An 18,122-nucleotide genomic window follows, 5' to 3' on the forward strand; every position below is an offset into this window, starting at 1 on the left:
GGGAGGACCGAACTGCAAAGTCCGAATTAGCGAACGTGACAGGGAACGGGTAAAGGTGACGGTGGGTCAAGAGGCAAGTGATGAGATTTCTCAAGGCAGCTGGCTTTCGAGAAGTTCTTGGGCAACTGTGGGGTGTGACCAAGCTTGGCAGTTGGACTTTTGAGAAGAGCTGCGAGTGATGAATCGGGTTCCCCTTCTTACATTCTTCAAGAGTGGCAAACAAGATGGCAATCTGGTTTTTAGGGACGTCAGGCTGTTGTGTTACATTTCTGATAAGTGACTCCAATATATGTCCTCACTTCCTGTCTTGAGCTGCCTGCCGCGTAGGGGTCGGCATCTCCATTTTGCAGATGAAGAAACTGAGGCTCAGGTGGGCTGGTGAGCTTGCCCAAGATCGCTGAGCTTGTTAGCAGAAGTGTCAGGACTCAGACTCGTGCTGGTCTGCCTGCAGGGTCAGTGCACCCTTTGCAACACGACAACGGACTCCCCAGGCTGCTGATTTGACCTTGAGGTTGCCTCGACCACTTTCCCTTCTCCCCAGGTCCCACGAGGCCCTCCTGCATCTCCCCATTCTCACTCTGACCCCACAGATGGGAATCGTTCATGGGTTCTTTGAGGTGGTATCTGAGCCATCTTTATTATGCAGCTCTGTGTGTGTTACACGTCTGTCCACACCAGTGTAAGTCTCAGCCCACCAGACCCCCATGGGGAGGGGCTGCAGCAGCGTAATGGAATGCCTTGCTGACCTGTGGAGAACGCAGCTCAGGACAGCCGCTCTATCCCTGTGCTTTGCCCCAGAGGCAGAAATTAGGCACAGGACCAGTGAGTGCGGCTTTCAGAGCAGGAGTGAGAGGTCCAAATGGATGGAGAGGGAAAGGAAAAAATACAGTCACAAGCTGACCCCAGCAGGGATGCCGGCCCGCTGGGGATGGGGTTTGGGGGTGGGGGATGGGGGTAGGCAGCAGGTGGCCAGGAAGGGGCAGGGGGATGTGTGCAGTGCAGGATCGGGGTTTAGAGGACTTTCTCAGTGGGAAGGAGAGCGGACAAGGAAAGTCTTTGGGAAGGTCAGGGTCACCAGCGTGGAGAAGGAAGCCCATCCCTGGGCCACATACGAAGTTCTGGGCGCTGACCAGGGCACGAGTGATGGTGTGTGTGTGCGCATGCGTGTGCTTGGATGTGGAAGGGAGGTTGTGTGGCTTTGCAGCTGAGCAGCAGGGGTGGGGCCAGCTCCTCCGTCCCTGGTCTCTCCCTCTGGTCTCTTCCTCAGTGCCTCTGCTCCAGCGGGTGTGGCCCCTCAGTGCTTGAGGGTCACGTATTCCACGGCTTCCTGGGCCTGAGGCCGCTCCCCCACCCCAAGATGAACCAGCTCCGAGTAGTGTATCCCCTCATCTTCTGGACTGTTTGGAAGCACGTTCTCATAGTCGCCCTGAGAAAGCCACACAGTGTGAGGTGGGCCTCACGGCCGCCGGCCTCCCGGTCTGCGTCCCCGGCCTTCTCCCTCCCTGGCTCCTCCTGAGGGTCCAGGAGCCCGAGCGGAAGTCCTCTTGCTCCCATGCTGGTGCAGTCAGCATCTCAGACTGGGCCATCCGCCCTGGCTCCCACCACACCTGTGTCTGAGCAGCCCCCTGCCCCTCACCAGCCCTTGCCACCGCAGAGGTCGCCAAGTCCTTCCCATCTGGGGCTCCCAGCTGAGGCCAGGTCCCCCTGCACCCCCTCCTTCCCCAGCCCAGTCCCCTTACCACTCGACACTTCTTCAAGACAGAGTAAGTGACGGTGTCATCCGTGTTTGGAGAAGGTCCCTCTGTCTCCAGGGTCCTTGCATCTCTGAAGGAGGGTGGGTGGATGGCCGCAGATGAAGACTTTTGCATGAACTCTTCCTGTTTCGAACTCCCCGAGCCCCTGAGAGCACCCCAGAGCGGAGCCTGGCTCATGGGCCTGCCGCAAAGAGGGCAGGCAGGACACGAGCCGAGCTGTTCCTCCCACAGCCCTCCCTGGGTTCACGTGTCCCCATCCCGGGACCCTCACTCAGTACCCAGTTCTTGGTGTGTCATTGTCGCCGACAGGAAAGCGCAAGGCAGCATAACTGACGGCATCTTCCATCACAGGATTGTAGCACCCCAGGGAGTTGGGCTCTTCGGAGAGTGGGGCCCTTCTAACCTGGGAGAGAGACAAGGCCTCAGCTTTTACCACTTCTTTCTCCACCCGAGTCCCCCTCCCCTGGCCTCTGACCCCTGACCTCCCCTCCGACTATGCTCTGCATCCCCCCTTCCCTCTGTCTCCACTTGACTTCTGAGTCTGCCCTCCTGGTCATCTTTTTCCATTTCTTACCTTTTGCTTCCTCACAAAGAAGCTCTGGCCACTGGAACTTTCCTGGAGCCCCTGCTGGCTCCGTATCCTCTTCCAGCTAATAAATAAAGCCCCACTCTGTGAGGATCGGGGAGTGGGGACAGGACCCCTTGCAGTGGGCATGCTGGGGGGGCTCCAGGATGGCCAACCAGAGTCACTCCAGGAAAGGTATCAGGGAGAGCCCAGGATGTGGGCCTTGGGAGGAGCTTACCTTCGCTGAAGCTTGACTCCCCAGAACGCCAGGAGGAGGGTGGCCAGGCAGAACCCCACTCCCACAGCCACTCGCCTGCCGATGGTTTCTGGGCTGTCTGGTGGGAGAAGGAGTAACCATGAGTTGGGGATACTGCTTCTCGGATCATGGCCAGCAATGCTTTGCAGCATTTGCCCAGGAGGCATCCTCAGCTTCTCTGCGTGGCCACTGTCATTGCATGGGCAACTTCTCCATACGCAGGGGCCAAGATATAGAAAAAGGAAGAAGCTGACCCCTGCCCACTGGGGCCTGGGTGGGGGAAGGGCTAACTTTCAGGAAAGCACCTGTTCTGTGACAGACACAGGTACACACTGGACACACAGTACAAGCTACAACTTCTTTAGCGGCTGCTTGGCCATACTTATCAGAACTTCTCCTGCAACTGTCTTTCAGTGGGACCAGAGCTGGGTCTGGGGAAGGCTCAGGGTGGATAGGGTTTGTCGCTTCTGTGCACGGGAAGACAATGACAATGCAGCCCTGAGGGGAAAAGGCAGGTCTCCAGGGTGTCTGCAAAGTGGAGACCCCAGACACAGGTGTTTATACAATATGTCGCATTTCCAAAGTTCAGGCATCCAGCTTTGCAGGCCACGATCCTCTAAATCTAAAGCCATAGCTCCAAGTTTAATCTGAAAAAGTCAATTAAATATCTTCCCTATTGTTTCCAGACTCTTCATACACCCTGTATGTATATCCACACATGGATATAGCACAGTCTCCGAGTGGTATTGTTATGTGGGAAGAAAAGAACGTCCAAGACAATGTGTGCACGTGATGGAGGGTGTACAGACATAGACCTACTTATGGTATTGTGCAGAATATGGTATTGTGCAGAATATGGTATTGTGTACAGAATAGTTCTGTAAGGGCATGCAACCAGCCACCAGTGCTGAAGGCCTTCAGAGAGAGGGTAGAGTCCTCAGGGAGAAAGAAAGGAGAGGTGTCTTTCTACTATTTACTTTTTCATGCTATTTTATTTTACCTTATCTTTAAAAAAAAATACTGAAATCTCAAGATAAAGATGAGCAGCCTATCAGGGGTGAGACAGAGAAAGACAGAGCCCAGGATGTCTGGCAGGTAGGGGCAGCCCTAGAGGGAACCCTCCTAGAAAGAATCGGGAGAAGTCTCGAGAGAAGGAGGCAGACAGGTGAGCCTGTGTGGAGCAGGAAGTGACCTACTGGGCCACCCCACAGGATGGCGGGGGAGGGGTCAGGGGAGGAGGGGCCAGGAGGAGACTTACAGTAGACAGTGAGGGTGCTGGGGGGCGACTGGACCCTGCCCAGCTGATTGGTGGCCTCGCACCGGTAGGCGCCCGAGTGCTGGATCTTCACAGGATCCAATCTCAGCATCTGATCGTAATGGTGGAGGTTTTGGTTCTTCCAGTCAAACCAGGTGTACTGGAGGACAGGAGGGTTGGCATCACTCTCACACGTCAGGATGGCCTTCTTCCCCTCCATCACTTGGTCCTTCGGGCTGATGGCCACATGCAGCATCCTTGGTGCATCTATAAGGAGAAGCAAAATCAGGATCCAGGTAGCTGGCCACGGGCTCTTCGGCCTGTCTCCAGCCCCAGCCACGCACTCACATAGCACTTGGAGCGTCCTGGCCTCAGACATGGTCTGACCTATGGAATTGTTGACAAAGCAATTGTAATTGCCAGCATCTTCTGGAGAGACGGAGTCAAAGCTCAGTTCTTTTCCTTCCTTCAGAAAGATTCCATTTTTCTTCCAGAAGAAGCGGACGTCTCTGGGGCGGCTACTTGAGAAGTTACATTCAAGGCGGACTCGGTTCCCAGAGCGAATCTCAGAAGAGGGGATGATCTGCTGGACCCTGACATCCTTGGGGGCATCTGGAGAGCAAGGGCCTCAGGCTGGCCTCTTGGGTCCCTTTCCCTCTTCCCGTCCCCATGATTTCCTCTCCCCTTGGCCCTGAGGCCAGATTCTCAGCCCTTAATTCTCTGCGAAGGTTCCGGCCCAGGCCCTAGGCCCCTCGCCCTGAGAGCCCATATCACAGCTGGGCTACCTCTTGGGTCCCCTTGCCCAGTCACTCACACTGGACATCCAGGTTGACAATGGGAGCCCACGAACACCACTGGTTACAGGCTGCACAGGTGATTGGCCTGGTGTTCCAGGCAACTTTTTGAATTATCAGCACCTCATGTGGTTGTTTCATCTGAGAGCCTTGGAAGTTCCATACATATTGGGTAACTCCGGGATTGCTGGAGCTGTAGTTACAGGACAGGGTCACAGTATCTCCTTCTTGAATCCGCATGGGGTTTTCAATCACCGTGGTTACCTCTTTGGGAGCATCTGGGAGAAAACCAGACAGATGGGCGAGGAAAAGTCTGCTGTCCAGGCTACCTTTCCCAGGGCCTTCTCCACCACGCCCCACCCCAGCATATCCCCTGCATTCACACAGTTCCTAAATCAACCAAAGGAAGGCTTGTGCTTCCCTCCTGGGTCTGTACGAGGACCAGAGCCCTGGCTGTGGTCTGAGGCGTGGTGACTAGAGCAGAGCTCAAGCAGAGAATGCATGGGGTATGCAAGGTAGAAGTGCTCCATCTGTGGGTCTCCTCGGGGACCTGGGGCACAGCGCTAGTCTGCTGTAGTGCAGGCATTAAGGGGGGGGGGGGTAGTGCGGAGCACAGCCCTGGAGCTGGATGGGCTGAGAGCTGAGTGATGGTGGACTGTGGGACCCAGTGTGCTCTCCATCAGATGGAGTCCTAAGAACACCTGACCTGGTAGAGTCCCTGCCAGGGGGACCTGGGATGAAGCCCTCAGAGAGGAGTAAACAGTCTGGAAACGTGGCTGTTGCTGCTGCTTCACACACCCACTGTCTAGATGTTCAGGGTTCGAGCATCCCCATCAGAGTGAGTATCTGACTCAGACTCGGACATCTCGGGGTCCAAGGCTCAAACTTAGGGATTCTCTTGGTCCCGGGCTTGACTGACAGACGAGACTATGCTAAACAGGGTCTGGCCTCTGATGAGAGCCGTGAGACATTTTGCTCCAGTTCTCAAAACTTCAGGCCCCCTTCTGGAGCTCCAGCACTGTCTAAGTGACACCAAGTTCTCCGCGTCCCTCACGGGCCCTGGCATCTTGCTGTTCATTCATTCAGCAAACATCTACTGAGCACCTGTTACGAGCCAGACCCTGTTCTGACGCTGGGTATACAACTCAGAACAGTAGTGAGGCACCTGCCCAAGGAGCGTACGTGTCGGGAGACCCCCTGCTTGCCAGGGGGGTCCAGGACTCTCCTTCACCCCATTGGCCTGCCTCCTTCTCCCGCTAGAACCCGGAGGCTCTGTGACTACTCACACTGGACGTCTAACTCAGTCTCCTGGCCAATTTGACTAGAACCAAGTCTGTTTTCTGCCATGCATGAGTATTTCCCAGCTTGGCTGAGGAGAACCGCTGGGATCTGGAAGATCTTGCTTGTCCTTCCCGGCACTGCCACCCCGTTGTAATACCAGGTGTAATTGGTTGGAGGAGGATTGGCCAGTGACATACAAGTCATCACTACTTGATCCCCCTCCTTAGCTGTCGAGGAGAAGATCTCAACCCTGGAAGGTTCTGGAGCATCTGCAGAGGCAGAAGAGGGAGGTGAACAGAGGCCCCTGTTGCTCCAGGGCCTCAGTTCCACGCCCTGCTAACTCCCTGCCTGCCCCCCCCCCCCCGCCGCTCCCAGCTCCCAGGAGGCTCACAATACACTTGGAGGACCACTGCATCCGACCGTCCTGAGCCTACGTCATTGAAGGCCTCACACTGGTACTTTCCACTCATCTTCTTGGTCACAGAGAACAGAGTTAGCGTGGATGTCTTCTGCTCCCTCAGCCGGGTGCCGTCTTTGAGCCAGGCTATGTTCCGGACCTCTGGGTTGCTGCTAATGACCTGGCACGTCACGGTCACAGACTCTCCCTCTGTTACATTGACTTCTTTGGGACTGCCCTCAATCTTCAACTTTGGGACATCTGGAGGAGCAGAGGGGCAGCGGGAGAGGGGGGCGGAGACTTCTCAGAGGGGGCCACGTGGGGTGGGATGTTACAGGGCTTTGATTCAGATAAAGCAGCGGCCTATACACAGTGGGTGAGGGTGGGCGGAACTTGCTGTCCCCCTTCTCAACAAGGGTGGGCTGGTCCAAGCACCTGGTGACTGTCACCACACTCCTAACCAGTCTCTGCTCTGTGCACCACCCTTTAACCTGTTCCCAGAGTTCTGGTCTCCACCAGCAGTCAGCTGTCTTCCTGATCCTGTCCGTCAGACTTGGCCCCTCCCCTGCTTGAAACTGCTCAGTGGATTCCCCATGCAGAATAAAATCCAAAACTGCACTGCCACCCACGAGGTCTGGCGTTGGCCCTCCTTTCCTACCACTTGGCCCCTTGGACACAGGTCTGAGGCTCTCCGGCCCCTCACTCTGACCCAGGTGCACCAAGCTCCCGCCCCCAGGCCTTTGTCCTTCCTCTTTTCTTTTCCTGGGATCTTCTGGCAAATAGCTGCCTGTCTCAATCTTTCCCTCCACCCAAGCTCACTGTCCTCAGAGAGGCCTCTGTCCCTCCCTCTCTCTGTCGGAGCCCAGCTTTGCTTCCCTCTAATACACTTATCACTGCCTACCCTTAAGATCGGCATTTCTTTGTTAATCTAGTCATTGTCTGTCTTCCCCAGCTGCAGCGCTAGCTCCTCAGTGGGCAAGAAGAGGCCTGGCACCTAGGAGGCTCGTAGTAAATATTACTGAATGAATGAATGAGGCATAAACAATGATGTGAAGACATTTCTTACCCCTCGCCTCCTCCACCCAAGGGAAGCAAAAAAACCTAACCACATGATCTCAAATTCACACCATACCTCAAGGATATTATGTTATTCTCTTAGACCAAACCAGATGCTAAGACGAAGCTGTTCCCCCAAAACACTGGGCCTAAGAACAGGGGTGATGGAGGGACATAGCCCTGGTGGGACCTTTCCCAGCCATGGATGTCCCCGGACCCATTACGCATCCTTCCGTGTCGGTACCCGCTACCCTTGGCACACTCTGAGGTGGAGGAGAAGAGACAAGACCCTCATCCTTCCCCTGGGGCCCTGGGCGGGGGGGCACTCACGCTTCACATCTAGCAACACCGTTGCTTTGGAGAGCATCTGCTCTGCTTTGCGGTCCCAGAGCTGGCACGTCAGATTCTTGCCATGTTGCGTCCACCGCGGCTGGAAGGTGAGCTTGCTCTGGGTGGAGATAGTCTTGGTAGTCAGGGAGGTCAAGGTGATGGCACGCTCCTTCAGGGACCCTCCAGGATCCCCTTCCAGGGACCACTGCAGCTGGATATTGTACCCAGGGCAGGAGAAATTCAGCAAGCAGGTCAGAGTGGCTTCCCGGAACTCCTGGATTTCTGGAGGGAGCTGAATTTGAAGTGGAAGCGGGGTCTCTGCAAGAGAGTAGGGGCCAAGCTGGAGGCCTGGGAGACCAGGTGCCTTCCTGCCGGCCTCTCACCCCTGGCTATAGATGCCCTGCCCCCAAATAAGCCCTCAGGCCCCCTTGCCAGTCCCTTCCATCTCTCTCTTCAGGCCTGCATTTCTCTGCTTTGCATCGCTTTTGCTCAAGGTCCTGTGATCCCTGCTTCTCCTTAGGAATCCTGCTTTATATTATATGCTTAACCTCGTTATCCTTCCCTGATGTTTGCTCTCTAAGCATTTTCAAGATCGCTCCCCTGCCCTGGGACAATTTTACCAGATTTGGTCACCATGCCTTTCCTGGCTCTGATGACAGACCTGCATTTGTAACAGCCTCAGTGCTGGGAGGCGCCCAACATGGCATTCCTTTAGGGAACCCCCGGCTCGGCCACCCCTAGGACTGACGGTGTGAAGCTACATCTCTCATCGCAGTGTAGGGCTGCTCGGTTTAGAACCCTCCAGCCCCTGCACTTGAAGAAATAGGCTGTGGGGCGGAGGTCCCAGGCCTAGGTTTTATTCGTCCCTGACCTGTGTCTCTTCTAGACATGGAGGCCTGATTAGAATGAATTGCCAATATTAAGGAACTGGGAGAATTCACTCAAACCAGATTTCCATCCTCCCTTGAAAAATCAAGCAAGCAGGAGCACCTGGGTTGCTCAGTTGGCTTAAATATCTCCCTTTGGCTCAGGTTATGATCCCAAGGTCCTGGGATCCAGCCCCACATCAGGCTTCCTGCTCAGTGGGAAGCCTGCTTCTCCTTCTCCCTCTGCCTACCATCCCCCCTGCCCCATTTGTCCTCTTGTCTCTCTCCCTCTAATAAATAAATAAAGTCTTAAAAATAGAAAGAAAGAAAAATCAGGCAAACTGGAACCCAGATTCTAGCATGGGTGGGAGCTGAGGACCAGGTTCAATGCTTGAGGAGAGACAGGTGCTCAGGCTTCAGGCTCCATTGTCTCGGGCTTGCCCGGGTCACTCACTGGCAGCTCCTGGCTGGCCTCCACAGGCAGCCTGGTTTGCATCCCCTGTCCCAGGAATTGGGGGTTTCCCACCTCCCTCCTTGCCCGAAACCGAGGCAGAGGCCCCCATCCCCCAGGGCCTTACTAGAGACATTGAGGTCTATTCTCTCCATCCATTTGGAATTCTTCTTTATCATCCTCAGCCCCAGCCAGCCATCATCTTCTTCCAGTACAGGGTTGATGTGTATGGTGCAGTTGGATCTTTGGTCTCCCAGGAACTGAACCCTCTCCAGGGGATCAGGACCCTTCCAAGGCTTTGTGTCGTTATACAGAATAAGCCCCTCGAAGCTCTTGGTGGCTTCATCATATTTATAGTTTCTGTACACGATCAGTTCTTCCAGCTCATCCTTCCTCCCAGAGTAAACTGTGTAGGTACAGGGAATCCAGACGCAGGCCCCCTCCCAGCTGTAGAGAGTGTGGGGGTGCTCAACCCTCCATTTAGATGAGTCAGAGAAGGCCAAGTATTCTAGAATATTAGCTAGAGGGAGAGAGGAAGGTACACAAAGAGAGAAGTGTACACACACACACACACACACAAACACACTACACTACCTGTCTGTCCCCACCCTCCCCAACTCTCCTCCTTTTCTAGCTCCCACAGACATCCCAGAACCCAAGCCTAGACCATAGTCCTTACCAAGGAGCAGGAGTGAGGGGCCGAGGAGATGCATGGTGCTGTGTCTAAGCAGGAACCTGGGCCGGGAAGAATTTGTCTTTGAGCTGTCTGGTCACTTACTTCTTTCAGATGACTTTCTTGCTCACCCACCAAGCTCCAACCCCTCTTCCCTGATCCCAGGAGGACCACATTTGGTTACATGGCAGGAACTGAATTCTGGATGTTCATGGGGCCCTTTGTGGGCATGCCATGTCTATTGTATCAGCCCAAGAACTCTGTACAGAGAGCCTGTCTTCCTTCCTAGCTTCCTTCCTTCCTTCCATCCAACCAACCAACCATCCATCTACTTATCTATCCTTCCTTCCCTCCTTCCTTCCTTCTTTCCATCCCTCCATCCCTCCATCCATCCATTCATCATCCATCCATCTATCCATCCCTCCATCCATCCATCCATCCATCCATCCATCCATCCCATCCTTCCTTCCATTCATCCACCTGTCCATCCACTCATAATTTTACAAACTTCTTGCCCAGCTCTCAGTCTTTGAGTGGCACCAGACCACTAGGTCGCCTTGAATCCCAGGCCCTGGGTAACTTGAAGCTCACCTTGAGGCAAGTAGTGGAGGGTTTTATGTAGGGCAGAACCATGCTCAAAACTTGATTTTAAAGACCAAGAACAAAATTTCTCTAAAACTAATAATTAAGTGTGATTCCAGGAGAACATATAGAGGGGACTGAAAGAACTTAGGAGAATGTGGTCCAAGGGTCCCACTCAGAGAAGCCTGGTGGCTGCCAGTTGGGAACATGGAGCTCAGTACTGCCTGACCTTCCAGTTTTAAGAGAAGTAAGAAGCCAGATTTTCATGTGAAATGTCCTGCTTTCAGAAACAAACACGGTGCTGGCCAAACCCAACCTATCTGTGGGCCGGAGGCAGTCAAGGGCCCCCAGTTTGCAGTCACGACCCGTCTGTCTCTCTGTGAGACACTAGTGAGCTTCTCCACCACCTTACTAGACTTTTACATAGAGTTACATTTACAGAGAGTTAAATTTAAGTGCCAATTTGCATGGCTGGGCCCCTCTGTGCTGGTCCCTCTGGAGTTAGCAGGATGTGTGACAGAGTGTGTCTCCGGTCTCAGTACAGACCTGCACCCATCCCACCTGCGCAGCCAACATTTCCCACGCACCAAGGGCCCCTCACCCCCTCGGGCTGTTCATCTTCTCAGGCTGCGTGGCTCATGCCAGCTGCTGTTGGGGGCCCAGTACCCAGCATGGGGAAAGCGAGGCCACTTGCTGAGCAGGAAGGGGGCCTGTCCCCAGGAGTAGAGGCTGTGCCAGCCTGGGCTGGGCCTAGGTTAGGAGTGAGGACTGTGAATGGGGGCAGACTCTCCAGGCAGAACAGATGCCAGCTGTGCGGGCGCTAACAGTGCTACACACAAAAACATCTTCAAGGCCACATCCACTTGAAAAAACTTGGGTTAAAAAGGTAAATTGATTCCCAAATGTGTGTCTTTTTGGTCCCTTTCATCAGCTGGGTGCAAATCATATGTCTCCCAGCATGGGGGCCAGAGTACAGTCCATTGCCCCACACTTCTTTAGTTATGGGACTGATTTTACTTTTCAGTCACAGGACTGATTTTGGCAAGGTCGCAGGGTCAGTGTTTTGAGGGATGCGCTGGAAGTCCCTTTGTGTTTCCACAAGAGCTGTGGCAAGGGCTAGAGCCCCTTCTCTGTGGCAAAGACTAGCCTCTAGTAGCTGGACACTTGCACCCCATCTGCCACCAGCTGCCCTCATGGGGGAATGGCTTGAGGATACCAGGACGAGTGTGAGAGGACACGCCTCAGAGCAGGGCTGTGTGCTCACCCCCAGGCCGTCTCTGGGCCATAAGAAGTGGGACCACAGACCTGGAACTGGAAGGCTGCTGAGACTAGGCAGGAGGCTGGGGGGGGGGGGGGGGGGGGGGGGGGGGGGGAGATAGGCATTAGGCACAAAGGCTCAGCATAAGGTCACACTACCAAACCCCTGGTCTCTCAAAACAGGCCAGTTGAGGGCCTTGCCGGATCTCAGAGCCAGCCTCCCCGAGGCCATTCTTCCCTCCCGGGGAATCTGGTGACCCATCTTACTCTCAGAAGACCATCAAGCCCATCAGCGGCCATGCTCAAAGACAGGGGTCTGTGTCCTGTTAGAACACAGGCAAGAAGAAGGACAACTAGCCACTGTGCTCCCAGGCCTGGCACACAGAAGCTGCTCCACACTGACTTGCCGAATGCAAAAGACAGCAAAATGGTTTTTACCTGTTACCTCGTGTCTTCCTTCTTCGGCGACCCTGGGCGCATCTGAGAGTGAAAGGGGAAGCAGAGTGAAGGATTTTCACCCTCCTCGGCCACACCCCCTACCCTTCTGTGACTCGCAGGGCAACCAAGAGGCATGGCGAAGTGGAGAGGTGGGAAAAGAGGGAATAAGGGCCATGTGGGTCAGAGGCAGATTGGAGGGAACACTCGAGTGCCCACGGTCAGTTTTTAGTTTCAGTATATGGAGTTTCTACATCAGAAAGTTAGAGCTAGTTCCTCCACCACTTCCTCCCCATCCAGCTCTCAGGAAACGCTGATAATTCAAGCCAGGCCGTCAGAACTGCCAGCCTGCTCCTAAAAGGCACAGGGCAATCTGAAAATATTTGTAGTTTAGTGCTACCATCCAGTTATTCTCATTCCCATGCTTTTCCTCCAAAGGCAAGAATGGTGGGGCGTCTGGTCACTTACCTGGATGCTTCAGCAGCTCCCAAGAGTTGAGGGAAGAGCACACAGGTATCAGGAAGAAAAAAGGTAACTTACATGAAGTTACATGAAATGTTAGTGAACGGGCAAGTCATGAGACTGGAACCTTTCTATATGGTCGGGCTTCTAATCAGTGTCTTGAGACTAGAACCAGACATCAGGCAGAGCCGTCCAGATCCTACAGGGGATTTGAATAGGTAAGTCTTTGAGGAATCTGCATCCTGACATCACCAAGCTCTACTGACTGTCACCATTGAGAAGGAAAAGGGAAAGGACAGTTAGTTCAAAAAACAGTAATGTTCTAGGAAGGTGTGTTCTTCCTTATTTCTTTTGCTCAGAACAACTAAAACCCTGGATTTTATAAAACAAGCATAAGAAGACATTGAAAGTTTGAGAGAAGACACACTGGTTAGGAACCTTGGGACCTGAGGAATGGTAGGATGGTGAATTCCTGGGCTTTCACTGGATACTAAAGAAGCAAGAAACTAGAAATGCCAATGGGCACAGACAAAAAGAGTTCAGCAAAACTCTGATCTTCTAGCCAAAGAACCAAGAAAGGGGAAACCCAGAAAGACAAAAGTCTTTCAGGCAGTAACTGCTCTGCCTCAGCTAAATATCACAGAAAACCCTGCTGCTTCACTCCCACCCCTGACAGCAAAGGCTGTGTGGGACCCTAGGTTTCCAACTTTGCTGGGCCGTAATGAAAAACCCAGGCCAGTCCCCCATACCACATCTGAGTGGTGCCAGAGAAGGCTGAGTGTGGAGCTGGACTCCATCCCCACTGGACTATTCCTTCCCACAGGGTCAGTGGAGACCACCTGGGGAGCCTGAACATCCACACACACATACCCCAGGAGTGATGAGGCATCATTTCCTCACTAGAGTGGTGTAAGAGGAGGTTTAGAGGAGGGTCAGCGCTTTCACCATCACTCAGTGGTCATAAGCCCACCTCCTACTGTGGAATCTACATAGAAGCGATGTGGAAAACAGCAACGGATTGACCCTCCCTCTCCCAGCCAGGGTGGTATTAGTGAATGCATAATGGGGAACCTGTTCTTCTATCCCTGCCTAGCAATGATAAGAAAGCTACACACACACACACACACACACACACACACCAGATGTCAGGAGGGGCTGAGTGGTGAACCTGAACGTCTACCCCCACTTGGCAATAATGAGGCAGTGCCCCCATTCATTTCACTGGAGCAGTGAAAAACTAAAGCATAGTTGTTGTTTTTTTTAAGATTTTATTTTTTTCTTTGACAGAGACACAGCAAGAGAGGGAACACTAGCACAGGAAGTGGGAGAGGGAGAACCAGGCTTCCTGCCGAGCAGGGAGCCCAATGTGGGGCTCGATCCCAGGACCCTGGGATCATGACCCGAGCCAAAGGCAGACGCTTAACAACTGAGCCACCCAGGTGCCCCTAAATAGCACAAATTTAAGTAAGATCCAGTCCCATAAATAATACCCCAAATGGCCAGATTTCAGTTGTAAATCACATGGCACACTAAGAACCAGGAAGTTCTCAAACTGAATGTGGGAATATAATCAACAGACATAAACACCAAGATGACACAGATGTTGGAATTATCTGACAAATATTTTAAAGCAGCCATTATAAAAATGCTTCAGTGAGCAATTACAAACATACTTGAAACAAGTGAAAAAATAGAGAGTGTCAGCAAAGAAAGAAGACATAAAGAAGAATCAAAAGGAAATTTTAGAACTAAAAAAATACGACAAGTGAAATGAAAACCTTAACGAATGGGCTCTACTGCAGAATGGGGATTATAGAAATAACATCACTGAAATGGGACGTAGACCAATAGGATTTAACCAATTTGAACAAGAGAGAGAAAATAAACTAAAAAAATAAATAAATAAATGAACAGAGCCTCGGGGCATGTATGGCTAGTATGACAGAAGATCTAACATTAAAGTCATTGGAGTCTCAGAAGGAGAGGAGAAAGAGGGTGAGGCTGAGAAAACATTTGAAGAGCTAATATCCCTCATTCGATGAAACAAACAAACAAACCCATACATCAGATTCAAGAAGCTGAATTAATCTCAAACAAGATAAGCCCAAAGAAATCTATGACAAGACACATAACAGTCAATATGTATGTAGGGATAGAAACAAAAACTTAAAATTTTTGAAAATTTAAAAATTTAAAAATTTTGAAATAATTAAAATCTTGTAGAGTATATTCTTTAAGTACAATGGAATCAAACTAGAAATCAATAACAGGAAAATCTCCAAAGAGTTGGAAACTAAACAGCACAATTTTAAATAATCTATGGGTCAAAGAGGAAGTCTCAAGAGAAATGTAAAAAAAAAAAAATTGAACTGAAAGAAAATGAAAATAGAACTTATCAAATTTTGTAAGGCACAGCTAAGTTCAGGAGGGAAATTTATAACATCGAATGCTTACATTAAAAGACGAAAAGCTTCAGGGGCACCTGCTTAAGTAGGCTCAGTAAGTTAAGCTTCTGAATCTTGATTTCAGTTCAAGTCATGATCTCAGGGTCATGGTATTGAACCTACGTCAGGCTCCACACTCAGTAGGGAGTTTGCTTCAGATTCTCTCTCTCTACCTCTCCCTTTGCCCCTCCTCCGGCTTCCACGCTCTCTCTTTCAAATAAATAAATCTTTTAAAAAAAGAAGAAGAAGAAAAGCCTCAAATGAACAATATAAGGTTCCATCTCTAGAAGCTAGAAAATAAGAGAAAAATAAACCCAAAGCAAGCATAAGAAAGGAAATAATAAGTACAAAGGCAGAAATCAATGAAACAGAAAACAGAGAAATAATAGAGATAATTAAATGTCTATTTCATGAAAAGACCAATAAAGCTGACAAATCTCTAGCAAGACTGACAAAAAAAGAGAGAAGACAAATTGTTAACATCAATTCGTCATGAGAGGTCCTGCAGACATCAAAAAGATAATAAGGGAATACTATGAACAAGTCTATGCACATAAATTCCAAAATAAAGATTAAATGGATCAATTCCTCAAAAAATACAAACTACCACAACTCACCAAATGTCAATTAGGTAATTTTTGTGTTTTTTAAAGATTTTATTTATTTATTTGAGAGATAAAAAGCACAAGCAGGGCAGAGGGAGAGGAACAAGCAGATTCCCAGCTGAGCAGAAAACCTAATGCAGGGCTTGATCCCAGGACCCCAGGATCATGACCCGAGCCAAAGGCAGATGCATTACCAACAGAGCCAGCCAGGTGCCCCTCAGTTAGGTAATTTTAATAGCCCTATAACTACTGAGATAATTGAAAATGTGAAAAAAAAAAAATCTCCAGGCACATATGGCTTTACTGGAGAATTCAAGCTAATGTTTGAAGAAGTAACACCAATTCAACATAATCTCTTCCAGAAAATAGGAGAGGGAACACTTCTTAACTCATTCTCTGAAGCCAGGATTACCCTGATACAAACAAATAAACAGATATAAAAGACAAAGCAGTATAAAGGAATACTACAGACCAATATTCCTCATGAATATGGGGGACAAAAAATTTTACCAAATACTAGCAGATAGAATTCAGCAATATATGAAAAGAATTATACACTATGACCAAGTGACTATTATTCCAGGGACGCAAAACTGATTCACTATTTGAAAATCAAACAATGTAATACGTTAATAGGATAAAGAAGAAAAATCAGATGATCATATAAATTGTTGTAGGAAAAAAACATTTGACAAAATTCAACAGCTGTTTATGAAAAGAACTCTCTGGAAACCAGGAACAGAGAGGAAATTCCTCAACTTGACCATCTATAACTAACCTTTAAAACAAAACAAAACAAAAACCTGAAGGTGATATGTCAACACTGAAAGACTGAATACTTTCCCCCTGCAGATTGGGAACAAGGCTAGGATGCCCAACTGTCACCACTCTACTCAGTATAGTACTGGAAGTTTAGCCAGGTTACAGAATACACGATCAACACAAAAATTAGTAACTTTTTTAAATATTGACAATGAGCACATGAAAGCTAAAATGTAAAATACACTTCCATTTATAATGGCTTTTTAAAAAGAAATAATTAGATGTAATAAATTTAACAAAACCTGTATAAGACTTGCATACTGAAAATGATAAAACAATGCTGAAACAATAAAAGAAAACCTAAATAAATACCAGATTCATGAACTGGAAGACTAAATACAATAAAGATGTCAATTCTCCCAAAGTTGACAAGCAGATTTCATGCAACTACTTTCAAAATCCTAGCAAACATTTGTGTAGCTATAGACAAGATTACTCTGAAGTTTATATAGAAAGAGAACTAGAATAGATTATTTTTTTAAAGATTCATTTATTTATTTTAGAGAAAGAACATGTGCATGAGCAGGGGAGAGGCAGAGGGAGAGAATCCTCAAGCAGACTCACTGCTGATCATGGAGCCTGATAGGGGGCTCGATCCCAGGACCCTGAGATCATGACTTGAGCTGAAATCAAGAGTCAGTCGTTCAACTGACTGAGCCACTGAAGCGCTCCTAGATAGAACATTTCTGAAGAAGAATAATGGGGTGGTCACTCTACCCTGATTTCAAAGCTTATTCTAAAGTAAATCCAGTAATCAAAACTGTGTGGTACTGGTGGGGGAAATAAATACATAGGTCAGCTGAATGAACTAGAGAACACACATGTGGCCAACTAATTTTTTAAAAAGAAGCAAAAGGAATCCAGTGGAAGAAATGTAAGTCTTTTCAACAAATGTTGCTGAAGCAATTGGCTATATCCATAAGCAAAAACATGAACCTCAACCCAAATCTCACACTTTATACAAAAAGGAGTTCAAAGTGTGGATCACAGATTTGTGTACAAAACAGCTAACTATAAAACTTTTAGAAGGTAACATGGGGGGAAATCTTTGGGAATAGGGCCTGATGAAGCATTCCTAGACATGACACCAAAAGCATAACCCCAAAAATCTATAAATTGAACTTCATCAAAATTGAAAATTTGTTTGGTTTTTGTTTTGTTTTGTTTTGCTCTGTAAAAGACCTTGTTAAGACAATGAAAGACCAACTACAGACTGGAAGAGAATATGTGCATACCTAGAATGCATATATATAAAGAACTCTCAAAACTCAACATTAAAAAAAAATCAATCAAATTAGAAGATGGTGTTAATCCGCCAAATAAACCAGTAAGTTGTTTTACCAGCAAAAATTAGTTTATTCGGGAATAACAGAATTGCAGTGTACAAGCAAGCTATGGTAAAACCACAGTTAAATGCAACAAAGGAGAGGAACGTTATTTTATGGACAAGGAAGAAGTTAAAAGGAGTTGTTGGGAACAAAAGTCTGTTGGAGAAAAACACAAGTCCAGGGTGATAAGTGTTTCTCATAGGATGAGTTGCAGTGGTCGTTGATTTCTTATAGGAGGTGAAATGCTCATCTTTTCTCCACTTGGGGCCTGTAAATTGAAGATTCTTACCTGTTGAGAATTCTTTTTTTGGGTTTTGTAGTTAACCATGTTTCATGTAATTGACATTGAGTTGTATGGCTCCCCCTTTCAATTTCCCCTTCTAGCCTCCCTGCTCCGTTTTAGTGAGGTTTTTCTTCAGTAATTTTCACAATGGGCGAAAGACATGAGGAGACATTTCCATGAAGATGGATGGATATATAGATGGAAAATAATCATATAAAAGATGATC

At 49.3% G+C, this 18,122-nt stretch overlaps 1 protein-coding gene across 4 annotated transcripts; it reads right to left on the bottom strand.

Moving 5' to 3' along the window:
- Window positions 1-597: 597 nt before the first annotated feature.
- Window positions 598-12,146, bottom strand: CD22 (CD22 molecule). 4 transcript variants are annotated; one of them, XM_059381749.1, is made up of 14 exons: window positions 11,956-12,145; window positions 9,685-9,740; window positions 9,133-9,525; window positions 7,689-8,006; window positions 6,297-6,563; window positions 5,911-6,174; window positions 4,645-4,902; window positions 4,179-4,442; window positions 3,834-4,097; window positions 2,558-2,654; window positions 2,329-2,404; window positions 2,033-2,157; window positions 1,740-1,899; window positions 598-1,426 (listed from the first exon to the last, which is right to left on the bottom strand). In XM_059381749.1, the coding sequence occupies exons 2-14, from the start codon at window positions 9,716-9,718 to the stop codon at window positions 1,295-1,297; spliced, it is 2,652 nt and encodes an 883-aa protein (XP_059237732.1). In that variant the 5' UTR covers window positions 9,719-9,740; window positions 11,956-12,145; the 3' UTR covers window positions 598-1,294. The 4 variants fall into 4 exon arrangements, with proteins under 4 accessions (XP_059237732.1, XP_059237733.1, XP_059237734.1 ...); XM_059381750.1 differs by having other exon boundaries at window positions 1,740-1,824; window positions 11,956-12,144; XM_059381751.1 differs by lacking the exons at window positions 5,911-6,174; window positions 6,297-6,563 and having other exon boundaries at window positions 11,956-12,146.
- Window positions 12,147-18,122: the final 5,976 nt, after the last annotated feature.

Source organism: Mustela nigripes, chromosome 17 (genome assembly GCF_022355385.1).
Source record: "Mustela nigripes isolate SB6536 chromosome 17, MUSNIG.SB6536, whole genome shotgun sequence".
Lineage (NCBI taxonomy): Eukaryota > Metazoa > Chordata > Mammalia > Carnivora > Mustelidae > Mustela > Mustela nigripes.

Coding starts and splice junctions, on each gene's coding strand:
- CD22 (XM_059381749.1), bottom strand. CDS start 9,718: ATGCATCTCCTCGGCCCCTCACTCCTGCTCCTTG. Junction 8,007..9,132: donor AATAGACCTCAATGTCTCTA/GTAAGGCCCTGG, acceptor ACTCTCTTGCAG/AGACCCCGCTTCCACTTCAA. Junction 6,564..7,688: donor GGTGTTGCTAGATGTGAAGC/GTGAGTGCCCCC, acceptor CTGCTCCTCCAG/ATGTCCCAAAGTTGAAGATT.